This window comes from Alosa sapidissima, chromosome 3 (genome assembly GCF_018492685.1).
Source record: "Alosa sapidissima isolate fAloSap1 chromosome 3, fAloSap1.pri, whole genome shotgun sequence".
Lineage (NCBI taxonomy): Eukaryota > Metazoa > Chordata > Actinopteri > Clupeiformes > Clupeidae > Alosa > Alosa sapidissima.
This window is the reverse complement of record NC_055959.1, coordinates 28,326,623-28,342,828: the sequence shown is the minus strand read 5'-3', so window position 1 is coordinate 28,342,828 and position 16,206 is coordinate 28,326,623. Positions and strand designations below refer to the sequence as shown.

At 45.1% G+C, this 16,206-nt stretch overlaps 1 protein-coding gene across 3 annotated transcripts in view; it reads right to left on the bottom strand.

Annotated features, from left to right (window-relative positions):
* Window positions 1-780: 780 nt before the first annotated feature.
* LOC121705414 (disintegrin and metalloproteinase domain-containing protein 11-like) overlaps window positions 781-16,206 on the bottom strand; it is a 35,886-nt gene continuing 20,460 nt past the window's right edge. For 2 of the 3 annotated variants that reach the window (XM_042086376.1, XM_042086378.1), the window contains 11 exons: window positions 15,066-15,117; window positions 13,670-13,769; window positions 13,039-13,110; window positions 12,717-12,809; window positions 11,169-11,249; window positions 10,654-10,704; window positions 10,440-10,503; window positions 10,088-10,193; window positions 9,776-9,895; window positions 8,967-9,135; window positions 8,380-8,828 (listed from right to left, as the gene is read on the bottom strand). In XM_042086376.1, coding sequence (XP_041942310.1) covers window positions 8,553-8,828; window positions 8,967-9,135; window positions 9,776-9,895; window positions 10,088-10,193; window positions 10,440-10,503; window positions 10,654-10,704; window positions 11,169-11,249; window positions 12,717-12,809; window positions 13,039-13,110; window positions 13,670-13,769; window positions 15,066-15,117 — 1,184 coding nt within the window. In that variant the 3' untranslated portion in view covers window positions 8,380-8,552. Of the gene's footprint in view, window positions 3,819-4,346; window positions 4,365-7,693; window positions 7,785-8,379; window positions 8,829-8,966; window positions 9,136-9,775; window positions 9,896-10,087; window positions 10,194-10,439; window positions 10,504-10,653; window positions 10,705-11,168; window positions 11,250-12,716; window positions 12,810-13,038; window positions 13,111-13,669; window positions 13,770-15,065; window positions 15,118-16,206 lie in introns of those variants that run through there. The other variant, XM_042086377.1, reaches the window with a different exon arrangement.

Genomic DNA, 16,206 nt, shown 5'->3' with positions numbered 1-16,206 from the left:
CTTGAATACCGAATCAACCGCCCTTAACACTTCTCCCATGTGTTTGCGCAAAACTCTCACTTTTCCCTCAACCCATAAATGCATATGCACGAGAAAGAAAAGGGCAGCTTTCATGAGAGCTAATGAGACCCTTGAAGGTTGTAAGAAATGACTGTAATGGACATTCATGAGATTTTAGCATAATCTCCCAAATTTTATCAAGATAACAAGCAAAAGCTTGCTATGCTGTGGCCTCACCCCGGGTCAGGAAGCACACTGTGGTGTGAATAACACCAACCAAGTATAGAGTGGGCATGAGGGTAGTATAGGCCTTTGAGGACCATCCCAGGCAAGGGGGAGAGATTTGCTCTCCTGCTGACCCTGTGACTCACATCACAGGTATGTAGAACAACCAAAGGTTGCCTGACCTGTTTGCATTAGAAGCCTAATTCATTTACATTTAGAGTGTAGGAGGCACTTTGAAACTGTATATAGGACTAGAGTTTGAGGAGCTGGTGGTTCAGACCAACACCCGATGAATCTGGAGTTGGTAGCTGGCTGAGGTGAACTCCAGCGTGCCTCCGTGTGGCTTAGGTTGGTTGGCTTAGGCCGACTCATCCACAAGATGGGAGTGCAGTGAAGGCATCTCTCTAAGTAGCCTACTTTAGGATAGAGCAAAATCAGCAAGGATGTATTGGGGATTGGAAGTCTAATCAAAAGTAGCCAGAATCTTGTTAACGGATAGTAAACCATATATCAATACTCATGCAGATAGAAATACAGACGCATGACAAGGGTATGTGTATTTCATGTCTAAATCTTTATTTTTTCTTTCATTGGTTTCCATTTTACATATATAATCAAGTCCATTCATTCACCTGTCATGGCTGCAAAGTTTAAAAAGGTCATTTTAAAAATCCGATATCCGACAGATGCCTTAGTGGGGGGTTTTGTCTTCAAATCTTTGTTTTTTTTTCTCAGTGGAACCCCCAGGGTAAGAACACGCTCAATTGACAGTAGTGCATCGGCCTTAGTGCAAAAAAAACTTCTCCAGAATCAAATCACCACTTCACCACTCTCCCTCCCTCCTAGCTCTCATTACTCAGCCACACTCCTGCTGACAGCCCAAACAGCCAACTCCCACACACAATCTCTCTTTCACACACACACACACACACACACACACACACACAGGAGTCAGCTCATTCAGCTGGACACATGTAGGCTGCTGAGAGTGTAACACCTCAGACGCGGCAAAACCAGACCTGCACACATCACTTAACAGTGCTGCACCACAGGCCCCTCCCCCTCACCCCAATCTGCTCCACGACTACAGTGTTAGAAAATTGGACGCAGCTGTTTGTTGTGCTGTGTAGGCAGTGTGTTAGGTGTCTGCACCATGCAGGGGACAGTAGGTTCCATTTTTCTCATTAAAAAAAAACACCATTAAGTGCTAAAGTACTGGACGTCGTGGGAATCCACACTTTTCCTGTTTTTTTGTTTTGTTTGTTTTTTTAAAACCACATTGGACCATCTAATCTCATTTACAGTGAAAGTCTAAAACGAAGTCTATAGCCAGGGGCTTAATGGGAAACTCATGGCTACAGGTTTATCAACACATATACAGGAGAGCAATGGACCAATGAGGAGAGAGTAGGGAGGATGAATGAGCTGATATTGGTGGTAATATAATATGAAGAGAAGATGGTTAGATTGATGTTTAGGGAAAGCAGGAAGGGATAGTATAAGGATGAATAGAATGAGGATGAAGGGGATAGATAGAGATATAGAGATAGATAGATAGATATAGATAGGTAGATAGATAGATATGATTCATGAGGCAAATGATTAATACATCTTATGAAATAAATTGCACCAATATAACATTTTAAAATCCATAGATTATCAACAGATATTCACATGTATCTCACATATATCTTGCAAATGTAGTTCTCTACAAGTGCATATGAGTGAACACACGTAGTGCTCGATGTATGTTGTTTGCATCACAGGAAACATGTTTTCTCTTCTTTGTGTGCTGCTAAAAGCAGAAGTAGTTGTAGCTCAAAACTGCTAATTTTTTAAGCCAGAGTCTGCTCCATGACTGGTCACTGCCCCCAGAATGACCTCTGTGACTGGTCAATGGCGCCAGCATCTTCCACATCATGAACTGCTGAACTGTAGGACTCTGCTGACAGCACTGATTGGTTGCGGCGGCCATATTGAAAGCATTGACTGTTCATGGAACAGTTTCCAAGGCATGGTGCAGTTGACACCAGGTCACTTGGTGCAGGTGACACCTTTCACCAATGCCATGGTGGAGGCATTGACCCATTACCACTCACAAACTCAGTAGCTCCCCCTAGTGGAACTAGCCAGTCGTAGCACAGTGGCCTCAAGGATGTCCAGTTTGAGCTACAACGCCCTCTTGCTAAAAGTCTAAAACTTACAGATCTACAGCACAACATATTAATTAAATGAACATCTATACATAATCAACCGGTGTGTCAACCTTTCCACACAAACATGCACACATACCCCCACACACACATTTGCTCTCCCACACACACATAAACACTTGTGACATTTTATCTAAGGCATTGAGGCCCCTTTAAAATGTTTAATTTTTTGGAACATACAGTGGAAGGCGTATGTTTTCTCACTACCGAAGAGTCTATAGTAAATGTGGAATGTATCTTCTCTACGGTTCTCAGCATACTGACGTGGTCCCTGCCCTTCAATAAGGTTGTCACCAAAACTGGCAGGAGTGACAAAATTATCCTAAAACCAAAATAATTCAGGACAGTGTCCTTCATCTTGCTAACCTGATTGCACATGATCTCTCTCACACACACACACACTCATACAAATACACCCACCAACACACACACACAGATTTTGAACTACACCAGGCAGATATGTAATATATTTTGGAGTGTCTCCAAAAAACTTCCTTTTGCACACAATCCTGCTAATGGTTAAGTTTGTTTCTTTGGGAAGAGAGGTTTTTGTTTTTCTTCGACCAAAACAACCATGTTGTTATGGTGATTCTCTTTTCTTCTAATTGGTTGCCAAAATGCATGCATTACATCCTCATGTCAGACACAAAATGGCTCTCCCAAACATGGAGAGGAGGACCTCTACTGTTCCAACTGAAAACACACAAAAAGTGCATTCAATCATGCATGTCTTCATGATCAGTGTCAAGACCTGGTCCCATGGCGGCTCCTCTGGTCAGGGTCAAGCCAGTTCTCATCATAGGAGCCAGAGACCAAAGGCCGAATGTCATTTGGAAAGACTTTTCCAAAGGTGATATCCATATGGTTCATCATTAATGCTTTCCTTACTGGAAATTCAGGCTTGGAAGATACAGAAATACACACAGTGAGGAATACACACACACACACACACACACACACACACACGCATACACACACACACACACACTCACAGCTGTCTGCAAATAGCTGTCTTAAAGGACCACCTCTTCTCTTTCTGGGAATGACTATCATGTTGTCAATCCAGTGACGGACGGCCACCTGAAGAGACGTGATTGGTTGGAAGATTATGGGAGGAACTGCTCCACTTCCCCATAAGAGAAGCCAATAGAGACAGACGGACAGGAAACCAGGACCAATCAGAGGACGAAAGAGGGGAAGCAGAAGAGTCTAGTGTTCTTAAAGGGGAAGGCCAGGGATGGAAGACTTGTTCTTCTTCGAGGTGGAAAGGACGTGGTTATGAGGAAGACACAGCAGACAGACAGACAGACAGACAGGCGGCCAGTGGATGGTGAACAGAGAGTACAGAGAGGAAGAGAGGGGTCTTAGGCTCCTCCAGATCTGTGGGAAAGAAAGAGAGTGTAAGAGAGGCAGAAGGAAATGTACCAGTAGAAAAGAACAAGTGGAAACAGTGAAGCTGGAGGAAGAAGAGAGGACACAGGGAGACTGGCCTCATGTATTCTACTGCCACATTTCATGGCTGAGGACCAGAGAGTAAGAGTCTATCATCTAATACTACACTTGTCCCAACCATCAACTCGTCTCAAGTGGCAGATGGAATCAGTATTTTGTGACTACAGGCCATGAAGCAAAAACTGTTGCAGAAAGACATGTTTTAAATAAACTATTCTAACGATTTAAGGCAGTTCTTTTCTTCTGTTGTTTTCTGGAGTACAATGAGGTTTGTCAATAAGTGTCTGTATTGGATGATGAATTGAACCAGGAGATGGGCTCTGGGTGATGCCGGGCACTGCTACTGATGCTAGTGGAGGTATGAGCTCTGTGTTACTAGGACCCATCTATTGCTTCCTGGCATTAGGGGTCGGGGCAAAGAGCTGCTCAATAGCCTGTGAAGCAGTAGAGTCATACCTTCCTCTTCGGATATTCCTTTATCCATCCGGTAAAGAAAGGGGTGGAGGAGAGAAGATACAACAATGTCATTGGTAAAGGCAGATCAAATTAATTTGTGTATGAATGACTATTTCATCTGTGTTCTGTATTTGCAGATCTATTGTACTTTTGTTGGATAGAATGGGATAATGGTGTAGATTAACATCAGTATAAACTAGAACACAACTGATATTTTACAAATTCTGATGTCTACTACCCATCATGTTCCTTATTTTCCATCTAATCTCAATATGCCATGCCAGTGAAAAACTGTCGGTGAGTTTGTTTGCTTAGAACAAACAGTCAAGAATTGTCCGATTTCAATTATTTGCAAAGTGAACAAAGTTCTGCTTACAGAAATGGGGCTTATAGTCTTGACCTTGGAGGAGGTTTCGATGTGACACATAATCTTGGACAATAGTTACTTTACCAGCGTTGAACTGGAAATATGATAAAACTTTATGGGAACACCTGTAGTATTAAACACCTGTAACACCTGTAGTATTACATTCTTACATGACTCTTTAAACATCATAAAATGCTATATTTGTCCCACTGTACATTACAGGGCTGTCTGTCTACCACTTATCTTCCATAATACGTAGCTGGAAAGTGCCGGTACTAGCGAGATGAGATGACTGCTCTGGAGCTGCATGTACTGTGTATGCTGATTGGTAAGTGGGATCAGTGGTAGGGTGGACCCGTGGGGTGTGTGGGACACATGGAGTCACTAGTGTGCAGTCTAAAAGCAGGGCTGCCTGGGTTAGGGCTGTGCAATTAAGCACATTTCAGTGTCAACTGACAGGTCTGTAAACAACATGGTCATTATATGATTATTTTGCCACATTCCATTTTGCTCTTCAAAATGATGTTCTTGTTTTGTCTAGAGTTCTAAATCTAACACATCTCTTTCCTTTACAGTGGCAACTGTTGTATAGATACTCTTATTTTACATGTGTTGCTTTATTTGTTTTTCAGTTGATTTATATTCAGAATTGTATTAAATCCACCTTTGAAAGGTTTTAAGGTTCAGAAAATGGACGTTGTTTCCAAAATCATTGGGTAATTGTGGTCACAATATTGACCAAAATAATATGATTATGAGATTGACATCATCAAGAAGCCCTGCAGTTTGGCTGCATGAATTGCAGTGCAGTGACTGACAGTTCACTGGTGCTATGGCAAATGGAGACGATGGAAAAACACAAGCAAATAAAAACTAAACTAAGCAAAATGGAATACACCTCTGAACATGCTCACAAGCGTGAATGCTGCACATTCCAAACCAGACTGGAACGTTCAGATAACAGGCCGTGTTCACCACACTCAGCGGCACAGACAGCATGGACATGTCTCAAAACAGCACGGCTCTGGGTTAGAGCACAGTCTACTGGAACAATCCAGTGTCCACTGTTCCGATCCCTCTTAAAGGATCATCAGCAGGATGAATGATTCAGACATCCATGGTGAGGAGGCCTCATCCATTCACGGCGGGGGTGAAATGGATATTTTAACCACTAAAAGCAATGAGGGCAGCTGCGTTTCTGATGGCGGTGTCGGGTTACAGAAGCTCTCCATGTGCTTCCACTGCCTGAGGTCCATCACACAACTCACAGGTGAGAGCCAATAAGAGATGCACATAAGCCCCTGACCCAGTCACACCCAACAGGGATTGAGGAGAGGGGGCAGCTAAAGCAGTTAAGGACTGGTAGAGGATCTTCAAGCTGTTTGCATGACTGGTATGAATATAAGGCAGAGGTTTGCCATTAGGTCTCTGGTGTATTTTTTTGTGGTGTCTGGCTTCAATCATTCAGGCTTGTGATCTTTCCTTGATATCATGCACACATGCACATCACTGGCCAGGGAAACTCCAGCTCAGACTAACGGTGTCCTTCAAAAAACATGCCTTCAGTAGGAAACTGCCTCAAGATTGAAATGAAGCTTTTATTCCAGATACAGAACATAAATGAATGTGAGTTACTTGCACATTCAGTAAAGATCAAATATCTGTCTATATGTTCGATATGGCATTTGCCCAGTTACAATAAATAGGATTTTCTTTGCTTATGGAGGAAAGTTAGAAATACCAAGTACTGTTTGTTGTCCTACTAAATATAGGTAAAAAGCAGCAACTGCACAAATGCATTATTTATTCAAAGAGCACACCACCAAACATGCAGAGCTAGGGTGCAGCAGTTAGGTCATCTAATGTGGGACAAAAGGGAAGAATGGCAGATTTTGAAAAAATGATTTTTTTGCAAAGGGTGCAGTAGTAAACAGAACCATAAAAAACACTGTATTATGAAAACTCTGGCTGGGAAAAATGGTGAAGTTCAAGTCGGTAGTGGTTGGCAAAGTAAGGTAACTATGTAAGGTTCTGCAGTCTGTAACTGTTAAGGTTCACATGCTTGTGTTGTGTGGGTTCAGAGCATGAGCCAGAGTTCTACCCCAGAGGCTGAGACAGAACCTCCAGTGAGCATGCACCTCTCAGGTGAGCAGAGGTCAAACGCTATGGGAGGGGGGAGGCTTGAATGTCCTCAGGGGGCTTTCTCCACCATGTTGTCCACCCCACTGGGGACACTCAACTGTCCAGTTTACTGCATTTGCATGTTTGAGCTGAGCAAAACAGTGTGGAGTCTGCCTGCTTTTGCCAGTCTCTGAGAACATGTCATACACTGCTGCTTTTCCACACGCAACGTCATGGGCCATAGTGCTCCTTCCCCAACTGTGTGAAGTCTGTCTCTTGTTGGTAAACAGACTGAGTATGATCCTTTCTGCTGTCTACTGTCCTCATCAGAGTACATGGGAATGAAGGCATATTTCAAAATTTTAAAATTTGCCTGAAGAAGACCCAGCAGGGTCGAAACGTTGCCTGTTGTGCATTAAATATATGGAAGTCAAAAGCAGTGTTGCGGACATTATATATTTTTTCATATATTTCAAAGAAATGACATTATTTTGTCGTTAAACTGGCTATATGAAACACATTCAGCCTCAAGAAACGATCCCCTGTCTCCCCCGTCTCTATCCACTGTAACCTGTCTGAAACTGTGTCCACATTACAGCACTGACCACAGTTGCTCACAGTTAAGGATCGGCACGACTGGACAGACCTGTGGAAAAGCAGCGTGTGTGTGAGTAACCAGAATTACTCTCCACCTCCTGAGCCGTAGCTGCAGCTCAGGTGTCAGGGGTTTTTACGTGTGTGCTGCGTGGGGCAGAATCGGAGAATGGGGGTGGGGTGGGGGATGGGGGGGGGGTCCCGTTGTGGTATCATAGAAGCACACAGGTAGGAGGTAAAAGGCATGCCAGAACAGAGGTCTTACTTAAATCCCCAGCCTGTCCCTCCCAGGACTATAGCTGCCAGGAGAATAGCCCCTGCGATGGAGCCTATGATTATATTGGTACCACTGGGACCTGTGAAGGGAGGGAGGGAGGGAGGGAGGGAGGGAGCGAGGGAGGAAGAAGGGAGGGGGGAGGAGGACAAAACAAAACAACAACACCAAAACACACATCAGAACACGGCATCAACACTACACCAATCACCGACAGCACCATCACCAGAAATACCAACACTACTGCAGAGAGAGAGAGGGACAGAGACAGAGAGGGAGAGAGAAAGAGAGAGAAAGTCAGAGAGACAGAGGCAAAACCTGCAGAGCGAGATGGAGAGAGAGAGAGAGAGAGAGAGAGAGAGAGAGAGAGAGAGAGAGAGAGAGAGAGAGAGAGCAAGGTGAAGAATGTGAGATAGCAGTGCCCAGGAGGCGACATGGGAGAGCCAGGGAAAAAAGAGGGAGGGACAACCATGAAAAAGAGAGTGTGTGTCATTACTTCTCTCTTTCATCCCTCGCCCTGTGGACTGCTCAGGGATAGGCTATAAGAGCCAGACTGTAGAGAGCAAGGAACACACTTTGATGATATGAGCAAGAGTCATCATAAACAAGGACATGCTCACACACACACACACACACACAATCACATCAAATCAAATAATACGTTGCCCACAGACATATCCACAACTACATTTGTTTTATTACAAACTACATTGTAACTACAATGTTTTATTTTCATGCACATTTCTATACAATACATTGTCATCCCATAAAAGCTACTATTCTTTCACACATGTAATACTCCCCCCGAGGCCTCTGTATCAGGCAAAAGAACGTCACTTTAAATTCTACTCTAGAACATCATGATAAGAGCAACCAGATAAAAAAAAAACAATGTTGTAGGAACAAAGTGAGAATAGAGGACATGAGGAAAACAGATGGCTCTCGATATGAGAGAGGGATGAAGAGAGGATGAGAGAACAGAGGAGGGTGAGGAGTTAGGGCTGAGGACCCAACCTTTCTTATCTGGACCGGGTGGATTGGTAGGGTCTGGGATGGGGTCAAAGACACTGCAGTCCTTCCCTGTGTAGTCTCTATCACAGATGCACTTCACTTCATTACTACAGGTCTACAGAGGGAGAGGGGGGGGAGAGAGAGAGAGAGAGAGAGAAAGAGCAGTGCTTCAGTTGTAGTAGTGTGTGTGTGTTTATAAGTAGTGTTTGTGTGTGTGTGTGTGTGTGTGTGTGTGTGTGTGTGTGTGTCTCACCCCATGGTCGGAGCAGATGCGTCCGTAGTTGGATCCAGAGCAGGTGCTGAGGTTGAATGCGGTCAGTGGGAGGCAGCGACGCTCCAGGCACATCATGTTGGGCCCGCAGGGCGTCCCATCCTCCACATAGCCCAGGTCTGAACCGTCCTCCAGTACTGCATGCCCTCCACTGGACACACACACACACACACACACACACACACACACACACACACACAGCAACAATTTCAGAGTTGGTGTGCAAATGTGGTTCACACAACTTGAGGTTCTATATATGTTAAAGAAACCGTATGTAAGAAATGTATTTCAATTAATCATAAAATGGCCCTGATATGTCACTAGACACTAAGAATTCATTCATCTCAAATACTTATATCACTGACAACAGTAGTACGGCCAGGATATTGTCATTTAAAAAGTGAAGTTGCAGCCCTCAACTGATGTTGATGTTGTGTTTTGTCATGCCATGTTGTGTTTTGGCCTGATGCGCCACCCTCTACCTATCTACTAATCACAAAGTCAGTAGTGTTTTGGCATCCGGTTGGCAACCTCGAGTCAGGGGGGAGGGGATACAGTACCAGTACCAGTGGTTGCAGTACCAGTTTTGGCCACAATCTTACATATGATTCCTTTAAATTGTACAACAATTTCACAAAAAAATATGTACCCATTGTATAAAGGTCTTAAAACAGAGAGTAGGCAGTATATGTTGGACTGAAATACACATCCACACACACATTACATAATGAAAAACACACACAAACCAAAACACAACACACAGATCAAAGCACAGGTGCATGTCCTCTTACCGGCAGTCAAGGTACTTGCTCTGGTGGTAGATGGTCAGGCTGGTGACCTCGCCCTGCAGGTCTCCAAACTTGGGCTTCTCTGTCATATTGGAGCAGAACAGGAAGCCACACAACACATCCCTGTGAGAGAAAGAGATAGAGAGAGAAAGAGAAAAAGAGAGAGAGGGAGAGAGAATGTAGACTGAGGACACTGAGTAGTAAATGAGAGAGAAATAGAATAGATGGAAATGTGTGTGTGTGTGTGTGTGTGTGTGTGTGTGTGTGTGTGTGTGTGTGTGTGTGTGTGTGTGTGTGGTTGGGTTGAAGGCGTACGGTTTGTTGCACTGCGTCCATCCCTGTCCTCCAGGGCTGCGCCCACAGTTGCCCTTCTCTGTACCCTCCGCATTCAGCTTCTCATAGCAGAACCGGTCTGCAGCGTCTGGTGAAATCAAACACGCCACATAATACACATGTGCAGACATGCACACGCACACACACACCTCAGCATCTGATACAGCACTTCCACCAATATGGTTGCTCTGACAGAGCCCTTAAGCCCACTCCAACTTGATCCGTCACGAAAACCACAGAGCTGCCTATGTAAACCCATCCTCCCTATTTCCTATCTCTCTCTCTCACACACACACACACACACACACACCGAGTCGTAAAACCCAATACTCACTGAAACCCCACAGGCCTCTGCACTGTCCATCTAATGTCCGACAGCGGCCATTATAGCACCGTCCCTATAGACACAGGATAGAAACTGTACCCTTCAAACTGAAACAGTAGATCTTTTATTATCAACATTCAGATAATGCAGTTAGGATTCAGGGTTTGGTGATGTTAATAATCTGTATAATATTAATGATAGATGTATGGAAGGTATGTGTCACCTGGTTGCTTTCACACATGTATCCATCCAACTTGTGCACGTTGTGTGGACACTGTAAGAAGAAGCGGTCCTTAAGAAGTGCACAACTCTAACTGTCATTAACCAGCATACTACAACACCCACAATGCAACAGAGTGTCTGGATCAGTGAGACATGGACAGCATGGCATAATGCACTTATGCTCTGACTAAATGGTCGGCCACATTGGCTTAATTAAGTCTGCACAGTGAGTGCTTTGGGGCCAGAGCATGTGTAGTCAACATCAAATTGTCCAGGTCTGCTCACAACCGATCATACTTGATCAAATCACCATTCTTTAGTTCTTACTGGTCAAATCACCATTCTTTAGTTCCTACTGGTCAAATCACCATTCTTTAGTTCCTACTGGTCAAATCACCATTCTTTAGATCATACTTGATCAAATCACCATTCTTTAGTTCCTACTGGTGGTTTCACGTGTGTCTGAGCGGTCACTACTGTCCATGTGCTTTACAGTCACTGGTCTGGGTTGCGTACCTGACTGGAGTCCCCTGTGCACGTCTCCGGGATGTCGCAATCATTCACCGCCTCCCTGCACACTGCACCCCTCAGCTCATACTGACACACACACACACACCAGATGCAGAGAGAGAGAGAGAGAGAGAGAGAGAGAGAGAGAGAGAGAGAGAGAGAGAGAGAGAGAGAGAGAGAGAGATGTGAACACAGCCACTAAGAGGCTCTATTTTTGACCGATGCTTCCCTAGCCTCATGTTCAACCCCTAATGGAAGGGATTTAGTGGAGGTGCACATAAGTGGTAGCAGCCCAGCATTATAAGACATCCAACATCCCTGCCTGCCTGGGATGGATCTGTAACTCTAGAACATTCAGCTTCTTCATTTAAGAAAGCTCAGTATAGGTGCAGTATTTAGGACTGTCCTCTTTTACCATAGTCACATCATCATTTTCCGGCGCCGACGAGTGGCAGCATGTCGAGGTAGCTCCGTGTCTCTGTGTTTTTTTACCGTCTTTTGTGTACTTTTTACTTCGCTACTTTTTTGGATTACGCACTTTGAGGAGTTTTTCTTATCTTTCACTGTCTCTATTGTACAGTGGAGTTTTGTTATATGTATATACTTATATTTACCCTTTCTGCTGTAAGTGCATGTTGTGTGTGATGTCTGTAGGCTACTGAGACCTTGAATTTCCCCTTGGGGATCAATAAAGTATGTATCTATCTATCTATCTATCTATATTAGCTATCTATCTATCTATCTATCATCTGGACACAGCAGGACATTAGTTTGGTGTGTGCCGTCCTCATGGCGTTGAAGGCGACAGGGCCCCTGGAGAGGAGACGCAGTGCTAATGTCAACGCTCTCAGTCTCGTCCAACTCCGGGCCCTGAGCCAGCACTGCACTTTAAGGGCTCTCGGCCAGCGCGGCGAGCGTCCAGTTATCAGCGTGTGTGTCGTCTCCCTGGGATGCTGTGTGACCTTGGACTCCTCACGCTCGCCCTTCTAAGCCGCAGGGACACGAGGGGGGCGGCCGGCAGGACAATGGACAGCGGCAGAAGCGCACGGCGTGGATCATTAGTGCATATTTATTCATGGGTGCTCTCTGTGTGACGGGGTGTTAAGCACTGTTTCAGCTATTTCTTGGTCACAATTTACATATTTTATTATACAGTTAACACAAGTGGCTGAGAGCACATACTAGTACTTCAGTTAATTTATAACTGAGCAGAATTCAAAATACAACAGCTGATGAGGGATTCCTGGGCAGTAGGTGGAAAGATTGTTTATCTCAATAATTGTAGAAAATGACTCAAAGTCTGTACAGAGAGTGAAGCTGAAACAGGCCCTGTGGACTCAGTCATTTTCTACAGTTTCTTTATTATTCCAGTTATTGAGTTACCCTGGCACAGGTGGATTTCTGTGGGGACATTTTAGATCTGTAGGGTATAAAAACAGGGCCCAGGTTGGAACACTCCAACGTTTCTTTTTAGAAGAGCCATAGGTTATGTGGCCCATTATGAGATGTGGGTACTGGGCAGTGGAGGTGAGGAGGTGTGAGCGGAGTTATTACCCTGCACTCTCTGCAGCACAGGCCATTACTACACATGGCATCATGGGTCAGGGTGCACTTCTTACAGCAGGCCCCTCCACTGCGGGCACACTCCTATAGCATAAACACACACACACACACACACACACACACACACACACACACACACACACGAGAAAATACATACAGACTCAATATACAAATTACACCATAACGCTACAAATATACTAATCTGTGCTTGGCTGAAGTAGCATGTGAGCACATATACAGTGTAATAGCTGCTGCATGTGCTATGCAGTGGCCACCAGCAGGGGGCAGTGTGAGTGCAGTCAGAGGGCCTCACCACTTGGGAGCCGCAGTCACATTCTTCTCCTGGCTCCACAAACCCATTGCCACACTCGGGAGGGTCCAGGAGCTGATGGGGGAGAGACAGAGAACAAGGGAGTGAGCAAGAAAAAGATAGAGAGAGAGAGAAGAGAGAGAGAGAGAAAGAGAGATAGAGAGAGAGAAAGTGTGTGTGGCAAGAGCCCGTCAGTGGTGTATGGACACAGAGAAGGATGGCAAAGAGAATAAAAAATAGCTGTTATTTCCCTGTCTATAAATCCATTCATGTCATTGTTTACTGTAAATCTAGTCACACACTATTGAGGTGGAGAAAGAAAGAGAGGGAGAGAGGAGAGAGGGAGGGAGGAGAGAGGAGAGAGGGAGGGAGAGAGGAGAGAGGGAGGGAGGAGAGAACTCATAAAGGGCCACATACACATGACAAAGGCTGAGAACAGCAGCACACAGCAGTATAGCGTCAGCATCGTTGCACATGGTAAGACATATTTTTATGGGGCATATGAAAAATTAATTAGGTCAGCGCTGTAACATAATTTCTCCAGTGGTTTACGGCACACGGTAGATTCCCTGCACATCCAGACATACAGACTTCCCAGGGGCTCCCCTCTCCGCCTCCCCCACTCCACACTGACCTTGCTGGGCTTGTTGAAGAGGCAGCTCCCTCCCCCCTGGATCAGAAACTGCATGTACTCATCCAAGCTGCAGCGAGAGAACTTCCGTGGGAGGTAATATCTGTCAGGAGATGGAGTAAGAAAGAAAGAAAGGAAGAAAGAAAGAAAGAAAGAAAGAAAGAAAGAAAGAAAGAAAGAGAAAGGAAAGAAGAAAGAAAGGATGAAAGAAAGAATGAAAGAAGACTGAGCACTTGGTTTGAATTCCAGATCTTGATATCATGTGATCAAAGGGGCCAAGTGTCAAATGATATCATATCAAACCAATCCAATCAGATCATATCAAATCATGTCAAACTGTGGGCATGAAGTATGGGAACTTGAGGCAATTTAAAGATCATCATGCAGAAAGAAACATATATGTGTGTGTGTGTGTGTGTGTGTGTGTGTGTGTGTGTGTGTGTGTGTGTGTGTGTGTGTGTGTGTGTGTGTAGCCCAGCTCTAATCTCTGGGAGATCTGAGGACATTCTTAAGCAGAGGGATGAGTGTGTAGTATCGGTGCTCTGCAGGCCAGTCACCGTCGTCAATTAATAACGTCTAATTACCTTAATGGACAAACTGCCCACAGCCAGTAGGACTCTCTAAACAAGCACTTTCAAGGCTTTCATTATGACTCAAGGTCCAGTCCACGGCGGTCCGAGTTCCAGTCCTGCCAAGCTTCTCTTAAACAAGTCATCTCTCTTTCTCACTTTTCAAATACTTATACCAATCTTTTCCTGTCCTCTCCCCTTTCACCTCAATCTCTTTCCATTGATTTTCGTCACTTTACAACACTGCCCCCCCCCCCACCACCTCTCAGGACATAAATCTTAGGGACCGCAGGTTATTTTTTACGTTGGTTCATAAAACGTCGGCTTCATCATTGTGTGGCCAATCGGCCGTGGCCACCACTCCGTGCCTCCGCCCGAGCATTTCTGCCCAGTGGGTTTTTACTGAGTGTGATTTAGTGCTGTCCTTGCCAGTGCTGACCTGACCATACAATATATGGTTTAACTCAGCACTTCCTGAATGTTGGGCAGTACAGCACTTCACCTTGACCAATTAAAGGAAACTGCTGCACTTGGAGAATGATTATATAGACCCTTTCAAGAGAGTTCCATTATCAGCATCATAGTTGGCCCCACAAGACTTCCTTTTTAACATTCCATATGTTATCTTAATGCAGAGGAAGTAGATTGGGGCCCAAATAGAACGTTCAAGCATTGTTTTTGTTTACCTTGTTGAAAGGGTCTATATACATTGTGCAATAAGTGATTTAGCCACGAGAATAAAAACGTTTTTTTTATCCAAAGGGACTGATGCTATTGTATAGATACACTTCCGATACTTTTTAGACTCAACATGTGCGGAGTACACTTACCCAGTATCCTCCATAATGCAGCCCAGCCAGGCGTCGGGACACTTGCAGTCACCTGTAGGAAAGGGTGAGTGGAGGAGGAGGAGGAGGAGGAGGAGGAGGAGGTCAGAGAGGAGGAGGAGCAGGAGGAGGAGGAGGAGGAGCAGGTCAGAGAGGAGGAGGAGGAGGAGGTCAGAGAGGAGGAGGAGGAGGAGGAGGAGGAGCAGGTCAGAGAGGAGGAGCAGGTCAGAGAGGAGGAGGAGGAGGAGGAGGTCAGAGAGGAGGAGGAGGTCAGAGAGGAGGAGGAGGAGGAGGTCAGAGAGGAGGAGGAGGAGGAGGAGGAGCAGTTCAGAGAGGAGGAGGAGGAGGAGAGAGGAGGAGGAGGAGGTCAGAGAGGAGGAGGAGGAGGAGGAGGAGGAGGTCAGAGAGGAGGAGGAGGAGGAGGTCAGAGAGGAAGAAAGGAAACAACAAGTGGAAAAAAGGAAGAAAGAAAGAAGAGGAAACTTTAGCTGAGGTCTGCTGTTCCACAGGGTGGCCCCTAATTGCTCTGCACTGACACATGCAAACACACACAACACAAGCTGCAGTGCCCTCCTGTCACACTGATGTCTGTGGGCTGTTTTATCTGACCCTGTGTGAACTGGATATGTGTGTGTGTGTATATTTTTTACACATGTAGGTGTAAGTTTCTGTGTATTTACCTGTGTTCAGTTGTGTCAGTGTGTGTGAGTGTGTGTTTGTGTAATAGATAGTGTGTGATTTATTAATCACGGGCTAGTGGAAGCAGACTGTAATTCTCTCTTTGCTTCTCAGGTGTTTTGGCTCGTAAAGATCAGATGGCCTAATTACAGATGGTTTCAGATCAACCATGGCCCTCATTCACACCAAACCCAGGGAGATTACAGCTAAGACACACACACACACACACACACACAGTCCCCATTTCCCAATTATAACAGTGGTGTTGTCCAGTCCCCTCAGGGCTATTTCAACACAGCTCTGTCCCAGTCCCAGCACCTGAGCATGAACTGAAGTGCACATCCAGTAATCTGTGCCTCCACGAGACTTTCTTCATGATTGATGTACAGAAATAAATGCCTTCCCAGGTGGTGAGGCCCTGTGGGTGGTGGGTGGGTGGGAGTGGTGAGATGGACCCAGAGAAGAA